This window comes from Diospyros lotus, chromosome 5 (assembly GCF_014633365.1).
Source record: "Diospyros lotus cultivar Yz01 chromosome 5, ASM1463336v1, whole genome shotgun sequence".
NCBI lineage: Eukaryota > Viridiplantae > Streptophyta > Magnoliopsida > Ericales > Ebenaceae > Diospyros > Diospyros lotus.
Window position 1 is genome coordinate 15,288,347 of NC_068342.1, and position 13,745 is coordinate 15,302,091.

At 38.3% G+C, this 13,745-nt stretch overlaps 1 protein-coding gene across 4 annotated transcripts in view; it reads right to left on the reverse strand.

Moving 5' to 3' along the window:
* Nucleotides 1-2: 2 nt before the first annotated feature.
* LOC127801169 (DEAD-box ATP-dependent RNA helicase 8) overlaps nt 3-13,745 on the reverse strand; it is a 38,271-nt gene continuing 24,528 nt past the window's right edge. Inside the window, exons 3-10 of one of the 4 annotated variants that reach the window (XM_052336061.1) lie at nt 7,457-7,691; nt 6,543-6,781; nt 5,642-5,893; nt 5,387-5,567; nt 1,965-2,053; nt 1,817-1,890; nt 1,592-1,709; nt 3-479 (exon numbers count right to left, since the gene is read on the reverse strand). In XM_052336061.1, the coding sequence (XP_052192021.1) occupies nt 1,631-1,709; nt 1,817-1,890; nt 1,965-2,053; nt 5,387-5,567; nt 5,642-5,893; nt 6,543-6,781; nt 7,457-7,691 (1,149 nt within the window). In that variant the 3' untranslated portion in view covers nt 3-479; nt 1,592-1,630. Of the gene's footprint in view, nt 493-1,591; nt 1,710-1,816; nt 1,891-1,964; nt 2,054-5,386; nt 5,568-5,641; nt 5,894-6,542; nt 6,782-7,456; nt 7,692-13,745 lie in introns of all 4 variants that reach the window. The other 3 variants (XM_052336060.1, XR_008022970.1, XR_008022969.1) reach the window with 3 other exon arrangements.

Genomic DNA, 13,745 nt, shown 5'->3' on the forward strand with positions numbered 1-13,745 from the left:
GCTAAAAAACACCATCGGCTACTAGTTTGTCACAAAGGGAGACAATCTTTCGTTAAACATGTTGACAGAAACTGTGCCGAAAAAAGAGAGAGAGAGATAGGGGAGAGCAAGATGAGACAACAGTTGAAACTTCAATTTATCAAAATATAGAGAAATGAAACTCCGACAGCGCCCAAGGGCATGGACTTCCCACTCTGACGAGCAAACTACGTGGAAGTGTTACCAGATGAGATGGTTTACAAAGTAGAGGCAATTGTCAAGAGATCCCAGAATAAGGCTGGGTAATATGTCACCCTAGAGTTATCTGGGTCCCGTGTAAGTTTCAGGACTACAGAAAGCCAGAAATACAAGGAAAGCACACCAAGGACTATGTGCATCTGTCAGAACAAACAAAGTCTTCCCCAAACTCGCACTACTTCCAGAATGCACCATTCAGTTCAGTTGTTATATAAGATCTTCAATCACCAGCACCGTTGATCCTAGAATAAGACACTGAATCCATATAAGTTACAAATTGGAAAATTGATATATCATCACACACATGCAAGAAGTAATGATATTTGATCCCCACGAGGCAAAATTAGACAAACTTGAAGGGCACAGGGAATGTGAGACCACCTCATGATTAAATGAGGGCTCCTTCTGTACCGTCACATATTGAGTGGATTTAATGGAAAAACTCGATCAAAAACATGCTTCAACAAATTATCAACTATAAACAAATAATTCATGAAAGGGGGCAAATGATCAACACATTATTCATAAAATGAATTTTACAACAAAACTGAATGACTAGAGACCGGAATATTAAATGTCCTATTACACAATATGGTTTCAAGGGTATATCTATCATCGCAGGATTTAAATTCCATTAAATATTGAACCAATTTCATCATAAAGTTTGTCATTCATTAACTTTAAAATATATATATATATATATATATATATGAATTCCTTGCTATGATCATGTAGCAGAATTTTGAGAACGAAACAATCAAGCACTTAGAAGCTTTCTCACATCAGCTGATAAACCAAAGGGGATGCCTAATTTTGTTATTTAGAAATCAAAAAAGATGAAGAGAAGAAACTAACATAAAAGTACATTGTTGTATATATATCTTTAAACAATAATGGTAGACACATTAAAGAATCGTCCAACATCCAACGTTCACCACATTTAGACTTATCACTTTATCTTCATTTCAACCATGAAGTAATAAACAACTAGCATTGTACGGTGTTTCATAGCATAAAACCAAAAACAGCTTTATGCATTAACTTATCAACTACTAAATTGCTTAAATAGCTCAGACCTCAGACCATAACACAACAATAATGACAAAATTACCATTAAGCCTGGTTACAAATATTCCTTGTTATCACTAACCCATGTTTGGAACAGGAGATTTTTTTGAGTAAAGAAAAAGGAAAAGGAAATGACACAAGTTGTGTACATATATTTTTGTAGAACGTTCATCGTCTTAATGCAAATCATATAGTTACCAAGGGCAGATAAAGGAACTGTGTGGGAAGTTCCCATGGTAGTAATAAACTGAAATGCAGAGATTGAGCGAACTTCGTTGTCACTCACATTATTGCCAATGACTAAAGGGTAGACAACTAACACAGGTCACTGGCAGTAAATAGCCTGGTCAATGTGAGGAGGAATTTGCTTTATCTCAGTGCCAAGTTCTTGCTCAATCCTATACCTGTTGAAAATAGTAAGCCAAATAAAAATGAATATGAAGCCCTAATTCAAAATTAATAAAATAAATGATTAATAGTACTTTTCTCCTCAAGGGAACCACAAACATACAAATTGAAACGGTCCTCATAAGTGATCAAATTCACTGCTAATCCAAGGTGTCCAAATCTCCCTGATCGGCCAACCTAGCAGAGATGAAATGTGTGAGAAATAACACAGCTTTGCAAGTAGTTTGCATAGGAAACCATACATAACTTACCCTATGTAAATAAGTTTCTGAATTCTTGGGGAAATCAAAATTAATCACGACATTAACTGCTTGAATGTCTATCCCCCTTGTAAACAGATCTATAGTTCCACCCAGCGAAAAGGAAAAGGTTAATGAGTGTAAAATCTTAAACAGACAACAGCTTGTAGTAAAGATTCAAAGTAAACAATAAAACATGCAAGACGAGTCATTTAGTGGGTCAAAATGAGAATTGGTAAAATAGCCAACATAGCAACATTATCTTTTTTTTTTTTTTTTTTAAATATATGTATCAGAAGCCATAGATCAAATTGATTGGTGAACTTGAACTCATATAGCCAACCCCAACCTAGTGGGATTAAGAAAAGTTGGTGGGAGATCCTTAAAGATGACATAGGATGGTCTTACAAAGGATATGGTCATTGCTAGAGATGGTTAAAGGTCTAGCATTCATATAGCTGACCAACCTAGCAGGATTAATGCATGTGATTGTTGTTGTATAATTACCAACATCGTAAGTTGTTGCTGTAGTTAAAGGTACCAAGGACCAGCACCCAAATCGTATGTGTATTACCAATAATGAATTACATTATCATGCCACGCATTAAGTGGCTCCCAAACTCATGGAAAATATAACAAAAGGTATCTGTGTCAAGTAAGAAAGGGAGAAACAAGAAGCATATTTGTATCTGATTAGCCCCTGATCATCACAGGAAAGTATTCATTTTTTAGATACCTCAAAACAAGGCAATATGAAATCAGGGTGCTCCTCAAGGAATAATGAGTTCAGTTATTCTTAAGGGGGAGGTAGGAGGCGTTACAACATCAAAAACAATTGATAGCTCATGCTTAGAATGAATAGGACTGTACATTAATATTCTTTAAAGTACAGAATAATTTTTGACAGTCCATCTATGATTATGATCCACACTAGATGGATCTACCATCACATGAATTTCAGTTTTTATTTTTTCATGTAGAAGAGGCCTAGGGTCATTTTTGATAAATGAAATATAGATGGGTGCCCCTAGTGCATGAACTCCTCTTTGCGACTGTCATCTTCGTAAGTAGCATGCCTAGCCCTTGCTTTGCAACAACGTTATTTCTACCACTAAAACCCATGACCTTCTAGTACCAAGGCTTGGCCTCTTGATAAAGAAAAAACACATCAAAAAGTGGCACTATAAACAGTACAGACCTACAAACCAAAAACTCACCCAGCAGCTGTGAAATGAGAAATAGCCTGAAACAAAAACAACTCATCGAGAAAATGAGGAAAATAAATAACAGGGAAATGAGCTAAATCCACCCACTAGAGAAACAAAGAGAGGAGAATAGAACCCTAAAGGAAATGAATTGAATGCTCCATGCCTACAAAGGCTTTACGGGTGCCACAAAACAGAAAAAAAGACAAAGAAAGCGAGTCTCCTACACAGACCAGAAGTTCAACAATGATGCCAGCATGAGCCATTGCAGATTTCAAGGTGGGAAGAGAGATACTACAGTCCTCTAGCAAAAAGGCAGAGTAGTAGTAAGTGGTCCATCGCCGATTGCTCAAACACTGACCTGTCTTAAGCAGGTTGTCAACTGTGAGAATGGCCACTTAGATGGCCAGCGGAAGAAAGAAGGCAACCCTAGGGGGCTTTCAGCCTCCAGATAGCTTTCTATGGAAGAGCCTCTGCGCCTTCACCAAGAATACTACAGAAAGCATTTACAAGAAAAAGAGCTTCTTGACAAAGACCACCAAACTCGTGTGTTCTACCTGACCAGATAATATTATTTCACAAGAATAACATAAAAACCTATCAAAGAATCCAATTCCAACTCCTGAAATTTTCTTGAAAAGCACCATCAGAATGGGAAGTCTGGAAGCAATCACTAACAACAATCTCCCATTGTGAAAGGGGTCGGGGAAAGAAAAAAAAAGAACATAAAGGACTAAGTGTATACCAATTAGCTGACTAGGTTTTCACCAAAACCTAGTCCTTGTACCGTTACCAATCTTAAAGTGAATAGACCTCAAAAAAGCTTCCCACTGGACAAAATGGCTCTACAGAACCATGACTTTCTTGATCTGTCCCGTGAGCCATGGAGCAACCCAAGAGCACTCAATCAGATCCTACATTTCTGTATTCATCCATGTACTCATAACAACTTTTAGTTAGAACACATTCTCTGGCACTTCAAAATTATGCAATATGGGCAATTTGATCATCATCCATGTCAGACACTTGCTGACTTGTATATCATTTTAGGGAAACAATCAATCATAATCAAAATATGATAAATCTACTCACAAGTTAGCTAAATCATATTAAACAAGTTACGTGTAAAATAATAATGGATTCCTAAAAATCTCCATCATGAAGAAACCTAATACATACAGAACTTACAAGCATGCAACAATAACACAGTAATTTCAAGGACATTGTATGGTCACACTATCAACTCACTACTTTGGAAAATAAACTCAATTCAGAACTTTCTGGCTAAGGAACCCTGTCATACTTCAGCTAGCATCCAATATTTGGCATGTTCTTCATGCCTGTCAGCTGTCGCACTGTTTGTGATTGTTCTTGGGGTTGAAGATCAAGGGTTGTAATTGTCCTAAACCATTTGAGACCGCATGTCTTTGGTTCAGTGTAGCTTATAGATATGGCTGTTGATAGAGATGGTTGGAGGGCTAGGATTATGTAAGCCAACACCAGTTAGTAGAATTAAGGCTTGTGATTTTTGTTGTTATTGTTGTATGTTCATTAGGCCTAGCTTATCCTTTCCCTGTTTGTGAAGCTGTAATTATATAGTTAAAGCCTGTGTGGTATGTGTTGTGGATTGACTAACACCTGGAAGTTTGTGCTTATCTGCTTCTCCAACAGTTGGCAGAGTTCTACTCTCAATTGCACCTATGTTTCTAATTACAAGCCATATACATGTATGTAGGTCTAGGAATTGTTGATTTTTAGCAGGAGTGAGTGAGGGTATTCCACATCGCAAAGAGACCAGAAGATCAGTGTATTAGTAAATGCTAACTCATTCTCAGACTTCACCTTAATGCTCTAGTCAATCAGAAATTATGTAGCACACTGATCTAAACACATTTAAATCTTTAAGTAGGAGTGGTCTATGATGACAGCTTATGGTATCCATTAAATATTTTATTTTACAAGCATGATGAGCATGGGAGGTGCATTTTATTTAATAATCACCAAAGAAGTTGCATACAACAACACAACAACAATCATGAGCCTTAGTCCCACTATACAATTGCACAAACATGTTCTTAATGTTTGTTACTAAAGGAACAAATCAAATATGCACGCCATGTAGATCACTATTTCTCTCTATCTTTCATGTGGGTGCAGGGATAGGGGGAGATAAGCTCTTACATAGCAGAAGCAGTTATGCCAAATGAAACAGAAAGGCTAAAAACCTACCCGTGCAAACAAGATTCCTGCATGCACCATTACGGAAATCATGAAATACTCTGTTCCGATGATCTTGAAGCATCTTTGCGTGAATATAGAAGCAAGAATACCCAAGCTCTGTGATCTTCTTAGCCAGCAATTCTACCCGGTTCACCGAATTACAGAAAATGATTGATTGGTTGATTTGGAGCTGTAGATGCCAACACTGTGATTTATCCATTAACAGAACATGTAATTATGCATGTTGAGGTCAGAGAAACAAACCTTTGAGAACAGAGTGTTTAGACAGTGGACTTTCTGCCTCTCTTCAACAAAAGCATAAAATTGTGTTATACCCTTGAGAGTAAGCTCATCCATAAGGTTAATAATATAGGGCTTCGGTAGATATCTATCCTTAAAATCCTTAACAGTAACAGGAAATGTGGCTGAAAACATCAATATTTGACGATTTGGAGTTAGAAAGCGAATCAACTGCTCCACTGAAGGTTGGAATTCTGGAGACAATAGCTTATCAGCCTGAAAGCCATATCCATATCTATTAGATTATTTGACTATAGATGTTAAAGTAGGTAGACAACAAAGAATAGAATCAGACAACTCTAAAACTACATTACTTCAATCTTGTATCTACTTTTTGTGCAAAACTTCTAAATAGACAAGCCCAAGTAGACAAGCACAAGGAGCAGGGCCCAAGGAAAGCCTGACTTGGACCATAATATTAAGGGAATTGAAAATCTTCAAACAGAGTGGGTAGAAAAGGTATGAACCGTATTCTGTTCTCTTATGTGAAAACCGTATTCAAATGCTGATCATGTCTCTATCTTCAAAGTGAATGGCCAGACAATGCCGTCGATCATAGAGAAGAAAATGCAACCGCAACCTTGAGAGTTTGGCATTACTTAAAATATTCCTTCCCACAGCAAAACAAGTTTAGTGACTATAATGGTAGAAGAACAATAGAAAAACCATCACTAAAAATTTGGCCATTCTGAATTATCATTTCTTTTAAAAATACAGCCATTCTCTCTTAGTAGTACATTACACTCACAAGTCCTGACCTTTTTACAGACACGGGACAAAAGAAATAAAGAAAACAAACTAGGATAACCAATCAACAAAGTTAATTCATCAATGAAACTGATGACATCAAGAGAAACATGCATACCTCATCCATGATGAGCATTGAGCAATCTTTCAAAACACAAACACCTTTTTTAGCAAGATCTAGTATTCTTCCAGGAGTTCCGACAAGTAAGTGAACTGGTTGATACAAACGCATTATGTCATCTTTTAAGCTTGTTCCACCAGTGGTAACCATGACTTGAATTTTGAGGTGCTTTCCAAGCTCCTTACAGACTTGGGATGTTTGTAGAGCCAATTCTCGAGTTGGAACAAGTATAACAACTGTCTCGTAAAAGACATGGATCAGGTAAAACCCCATAATAACACAAACAAGAAGAAAATCAAGCAAATGCCAAGAATGTACTATTTAAAATAACACCAGTTGCAACAAAACAATCAAGTATCATAAGTAACAGACAGATGCGTGATTCAGAATCAGACAACTCCTGACATCAAGAATAAATGTTTTAGCAACCCATACAATGGTTTGCAACACATGAAAGCATTTGTTATGATGCAGACCTGTAGTACACCAACTCGAAACCCACAAACAGTATATTGGCCTGGGAACAAACTCAAAAATTATATTCCAGTCATCAAACATTCCAGGGTGCATATATTGATAATAATACCTTGATGACTTCAATGACATAATTGAAATATTAATTTATATAGATGTTTAACCAGATGTATTTGCAAATTCATTTACCCACATCCAACTTTTTTCTTTTTCAACAAGTATCGTCCAAATCCAATTTTTACTACAGAAGAAAAACTCTCTTCCAGGATTAGAAAGGTAGTGAATTTCAAGAGAAGACACTGAGTTGCATGCCCTTGAAAGAATGAAACCAAACAAGAAAAGTTTTTTATTTCCTTTTACTAACATGTCACTGCAAATAGCACTAAAATAAAAATATTCCACATCCACAAAAACTATGAAATGGTTGAGATAAAAACCTTGGATAACATTGTTATCTTGATCAATTTTTTCCAAAGCAGGAATACAAAAGGCAGCAGTTTTTCCAGTTCCGTTTTTAGCCCTGGCAAGAATATCGCTCCCTGTTAATGCAATCGGAATGCTTTCCTCTTGAATAGGAGATGGTCTTTCAAACCCTTTCTCATATATGCCCATCAGTAGCTCACGCTTAAGAAAATAGTCTTCAAACTCATTGCCTTTAGTGGCTGTCACATCCTGGCAAGAAAAGGGTGACTCAGGGATTGAGCTTATATCATAAACCATGCTATCTCTCAAACATACAATCCAAACTCGCACAATGACATGCAAACAATAAGAACGCCCCCATCACTACAATTTTTTTTTTCTTTTGCTGTTTTGATAACTCAGAAATGCCTCTCGCTACATTCCAAACCAAGAAGGATAACCAAACTCAGGGAGTCAAGCCAACAGATTAAGAATTGCAATGCCTAAAAGTGTCTTTTAAATGTGTCATCACCTCTTACCCATCACCAGACACTGCAAACTTATAACAAAAAAGATTGTACATCAGCTGTAGCTTAAATTTTTTTTTTTTCAGTTGTCAAATAAAACATATTAACAAGTTTGCACATAAGCAAATAATAGATTTGCAACAGCAACCCATGCCACCTAAGCCTGGAAAGTTTAGCCAGTATGTTCAATTTTATTTCATATTTAGAATTTTCACAATCAGTAGAATATGCTTGAAAAACCAGGGAAAAAAGGACACACACACACACACACACATATATATATATATGCATATGCATGTGCGAGCAATAACATATACAAAACAAATATTACTTTGCGAGCACATTAAAAAAGAAAAGAGGAGAAGAAAGATAAGTATGCATTTATGGAAAAAAAAATGATAATAAATCTCACTTTAAATGGATAGTGATGGTCAAAGAAAAGAGAACTTAAAATGTGTTTGCAGTAACGGGGAAAAAGACAAAAACAGGAAAAGGGAAACAATATAAAAAATCATAATAACAATAAGAAGAAGAAGAAGGGATAAGAATACTCCACTTTTACAAAAACATATTTGGAAGGTGATGGTCAACAGAAGGGAAACACGAAACACTTGAGTTATGAGGGAAAAGACAAACAAGATAGAATAGAAACTGACCTTTCTACTATCTCTCATAATGACTGTACTTACTGCAGAAAATATTAGGGAGAAGAACAATAAATATATTTTCGTATAGATTACTGAATACATTCCCAATTAATAGCGAAGAAGATTACACTATAGGAAAGTTATAGAAAAGGAAAAACAAATATGTAGTACACCATACAAGGAAACTAAGGATACAATTACAGAATTAGGAAACTTCTTAAATCAGGATCTAATCTTGGAGAAGATATCTATCTTGACTTTAGGGAAGTTAGCTCACAATCCTCTAATCTCCTCCAATCTTCATGGATCCTCTAATCACTCAACATAATCTCCGATAATATTCTCAAAATCTCCACTCTCCCCCTCAAGTTGGGCTTAATATATTATTCAGACCAAACTTGCAGCTTAAATCATCAAATATTTTTCTTGGTAAAGGCTTTAGTGAGAATATCTACAACTTGACTGTTGGTAGGTGTATAGATAAGCTGAAATACCCCTTCTTCCAACTTCTCCTTGATGAAATGCCTGTTAATTTCCACATGTTTTGTTCGGTCATGATGAACTAGATTCTTAGCAATGCTGATTGCAGATTTATTGTCACACAATACCTTTATTGGTCTAGCAACATTCATTTCCAAGTCTTGTAGTAATCTTCTCAGCCATATTCATTCACAAAATCCTTGAGCCATAACTCTAAACTCAGCCTCAACATTGCTTCTAGAGACCACAGATTGTTTTTTGCTGCACCAGATTTCCACCCTCACAAATGAGCAATATTCGGAGTTTAACCTCCTATCAAGGATTAAGCCAGCCCAATCAGTATCATTATATACTTCCACCTCTCTGTTTGTTATTTTCCTGAACATCAGCCATTTGCTTGGAGTTAACTTTAGATACCTTAGAATGCGATACACTGCTTCCATGTGTTCTTCTTTAGGATCATTTAGGAATTAACTCACAATGCTAACAGAAAACCCTATATCCGGTCTAATGTGTGATAAGTATATAAGTTTTTCCATCAATCATTAATATCTCCCTTTATCAATTGGAATACTTTCCTTGCCAATATCTAACTTTGTAGTAGATTCCATGGGAGTGTCCGCCAATTTGCAACCCAACATACCTGTTTCATTTAAGAGATCTAAGATATACTTCATTTGAGAGATTAAAATTCCATCTTTTGACCTTGCAACTTCCATGACTAAGAAATATCTTAGGTTTCCTAAATCTTTGATCTCAAACTCCTTTGCAAGAACTTCTTTGAGGCATCTTATTTCAAAAATTTTATTTCCCGTGACAATGATATCGTCCACATAAACAATAAGAATAGACATTTTACCTCCTGAGGAATGTTTGACGAAGAATGTGTGATATGCTTGGCATTGACCATATCCATGCTTTTTGATTACCTTTGTGAATCTTTCGAACCAAGCTCTAGGAGACTGTTTTAGTCTATAAAGTGATCTCTTTAGTCTACATACCTTGATTTTTGTAATATTAGTTTTGAATCTAGGAGGAATGTCCATGTAAACCTCTTCTTCTAGGTCTCCATTTAGAAATGCATTCTTCACATTTAATTGGTGGAGAGGCCAATCCAAATTTGCAACTAGAGAAAACAGTAGTCTGATAGTATTTAGCTTAGCCACTAGGGCGAATGTCTCTTGGTAATTGATACCATAAGATTGTGTGAACTTTTTTGCCACAAATCAAGCCTTATATCTTTCAACCTGCCCATCTTCTCTATATTTCACTGTAAACACCCATTTGCAGTCCACAGGATGTTTTCCAAATGTAAGTCTGTAATATCCGAAGTCTCGTTCTTCTCCAAGGCTTGAATTTTCTCAAGGACACCCTTCTTCCACTTTGGGTGTTGAAAAGCTTCCTGAATGTGTCATGACCCTAGGGTTTAGCTAGGGTCTAGGAAGGAATTTGGATAAGAGGTTGAGGAGGATAGAGCAAGAAAGAGGGCAAGGAAGAGTAGAACAGAATTGAGGAAGAGAGAGAAAAGCCATGGGAGAGTATTGAGAGAGGGAATTGAGATTCAAATCATTCATTAAGATGCCTTCCTCTAACTACTCAAGCCTATTTATAGGCTTACAATTGAAGATGCTAACAATAATAGAAAATGCAACTAATAAAGAAAACACATGACATGTATTACTAATATATCCTTGGGATTCCTTAGGGTTGTGACAATCCCCACCCCTTCAAACAATTCTTGTCCCTAAGAATTGACTACTGCTGACCCTATTATTCAGCGAATTCCAGCCTTAATAATATGGTTTCTTCTTCGCCTTTTCTTGTTCTTATCTCTTACTTTTCTTTTCTTTTGTCTTTCCGTGTCTTTTTCTCCGAAAACAGCAGTACCATGATTTGCTACAGCACCTGTTCCAACCATCAACCCATTCCTTGTTGCTCTCAAAATTAATTCCATTTGACCTATCACGCCTTCCGCCATAATCGCTCTAACTGTAGAGAGTAAGTCAAACTACTTTGCAGGCCGAAATTTGATTTGGTGCTGCTGCTTTTCAATGAAATTGAGGACTATCAAAGCAGCGAAAGTCTCATTTCCTTCCACAAAGGATTTCCCCACCATCATCCCAATATCTTCTTTCTCTTTAGTAGAGGTATCCTCTATTGGGGTATCTTTAACTTCCCGATTGTTGGTGTACACTAAATACCCACTTCCAGCAGATTTTCTGTCAATGGAACCTTGATAGCTTCTTCAACAACTACCATTACGTTCTTGGCAGCCTGAATTGCCTGATCCAATTCAGGTTTTTCCTCATTCTTTGCAGCTACCGTCCTTATCCTTAGGTCTTTATCAGCTTCATACTTTTCCTGAGCTGCATGAACTCCAACTTCCCCTTCCATAGCTACTACATCCGCTCCCTACACTACTTGATGAGCAGCCTTAGGAACTCCTACGACAACATTAGTTTTGGGCCTTTCTCCAAACCGAATACACAAGGTGTTTACAAACTGTGGCCAACTCCATTCTACCCTTCCCCAACTCCAATTTTGGAACCAAGCGTCTGCAACAACATCCAAATAAGCTGCAGCCATTTTCACTTTCTCCCCTTCCACTACTCGGTGTTGGTAGAAGATCCGTTCGCACCGTCGGATCCACCACTGAGGTCTTTCTCTTTCAAATGGGGGAATGTCCAATTGTGACTCTAGAATGGTGGAGTGATTACTGCCAACCCCATTCTACCCTTCCCCAACTCCAATTTTGGAACCAAGCGTCTGCAACAACATCCAAATAAGCTGCAGCCATTTTCACTTTCTCCCCTTCCACTACTCGGTGTTGGTAGAAGATCCGTTCGCACCGTCGGATCCACCACTGAGGTCTTTCTCTTTCAAATGGGGGAATGTCCAATTGTGACTCTAGAATGGTGGAGTGATTACTGCCAACCCCTTGGTCCCAATTATCCTCCTCTGCCTCAGCTTTGTCCTCTGCTTCCCTCAGATTCTGTGACCTCTGTCTATGCATTGGCGTAGTTAGAATGGGTGCCGAAGAAGCCCTGGGAGTGAATTTCCTCGAAAGGCGGACATTAGGTTGCCTAGCTAACATGCTCAAGGCTTCAACTGCTGGCTGATCTGCTGGCGGAAACCCAGCAATTTCCTCCCGAAGCCCGCTAGAGGGTAAATCTAGATTGTCCGCATACTCCGATTGGCTCCAGCTGATCTCTTTTTGAGCTTGCCGACACCCCATCTCTAAGGTCTCCAAACGGTCATCCACCTGCCCTTGGTTCTGGCGTTTCCCGCTTTTAATAGCTTCCCATCGGAATTCCATCTAGTTCACCTCGTGTTGCTTTCAATTCTGCCTTAGTTAAGATGCAATAGCTAAGAACCGTCGCCTTCTTAATCTCAACTTTTGGACCCGTTTCCAATCCAATAACCCACTGCGCCACTCTAATTTGCCTTCCTCGAATATAAAATCTGCACCCTAAGTTCGCCCAAACTCACTGCGCACGCAACGATTAGACCTGGAATCGCACAATTGAAATCGTCGGTTTACTTCACCTTCCAAAATCGCAACAATCACATATTAATCGGCTTTGCTTCAATTCACCCTGAGCCTATATCCCTTTTTGCCCAATCACCAACCAAAAGCTTCGCCTGCTATTTCCATACCTGGATCTGCTCCAAATTTGCCTCCGAAAATTGCCTAATCCAGCGGCTCAGGATTCACCGAGATCTAAGTCGTCTTCCTCAAAATCGAAATCAGCAGCCCTAAGTTTGCCTCAATCAATTGTACATGACCTCCTATATTTGCAATGAGCGATGATCAGCGTGCTCAAAGATCTGCTTCCAACACTCGCCTTACTTCTCGCTATCTACTCACGAACATAGCCGATAATCACAATGGATAAACACCCTCAGGCCTTGCTTGCTATCGCTATAGATTCAGCGATAGTCCCCAACCGCTTCTCCTTCTCCACAACCGAGGTCACCTTCATAGCCTTGGCCACATGCACGCCTTCTTTGATCGAACAATACTTCCTGGATTTCTCAAGTTGGAAGCCTAGGCCTATTCCACCTTCTATGTTGGTTGATTCTGCTGCAACCCATAAAATGTGCCAAAATCAAGTCAGAATTTGTCTAGAACTCACCTCTTGCTCAACTTCCACATCTGAATTGAAATCGAGCAATTGAGAATCGCCGCTTGCGAAATTAACTTTTGAACCGTTTCCGATCACTCCTGCCTTTCGCCTCAATCACATGCAGCGAGTTTGCTAGAATCAAACTGATTTAAGGCTAGCCCCAGCAGAGTCGACACCCAATCATCGTCCAACGTCTTGCTTTTGAAAGCAACTTCCGCTACGTAACTCCTTACCTGATTTGATTTTGTCACTAAGAGCAATAGCCTATGGCCGCATGCAGATCACGGTCCCCCTGTTCCGCGTTTGATTCACAGCGGATTCAAGATTGCTCGAACTCGACCGCGATCGTTGTAGCCTTCGATCGCTCCAATTTGCTTCTCTTTGATGCCTTAATCTTCGTTTAAATTGTTGCTCGATCAATTGCCAAAAGTCGCTTACACTCTGGCCAGTTCGATCCAATTCCACGTAAGTGGTGTCTTCCGATTTGCTGCTGCTCACCTCGATCAATACTCATGGCAGTCTCCTGAGAACCGATTCTCTTTG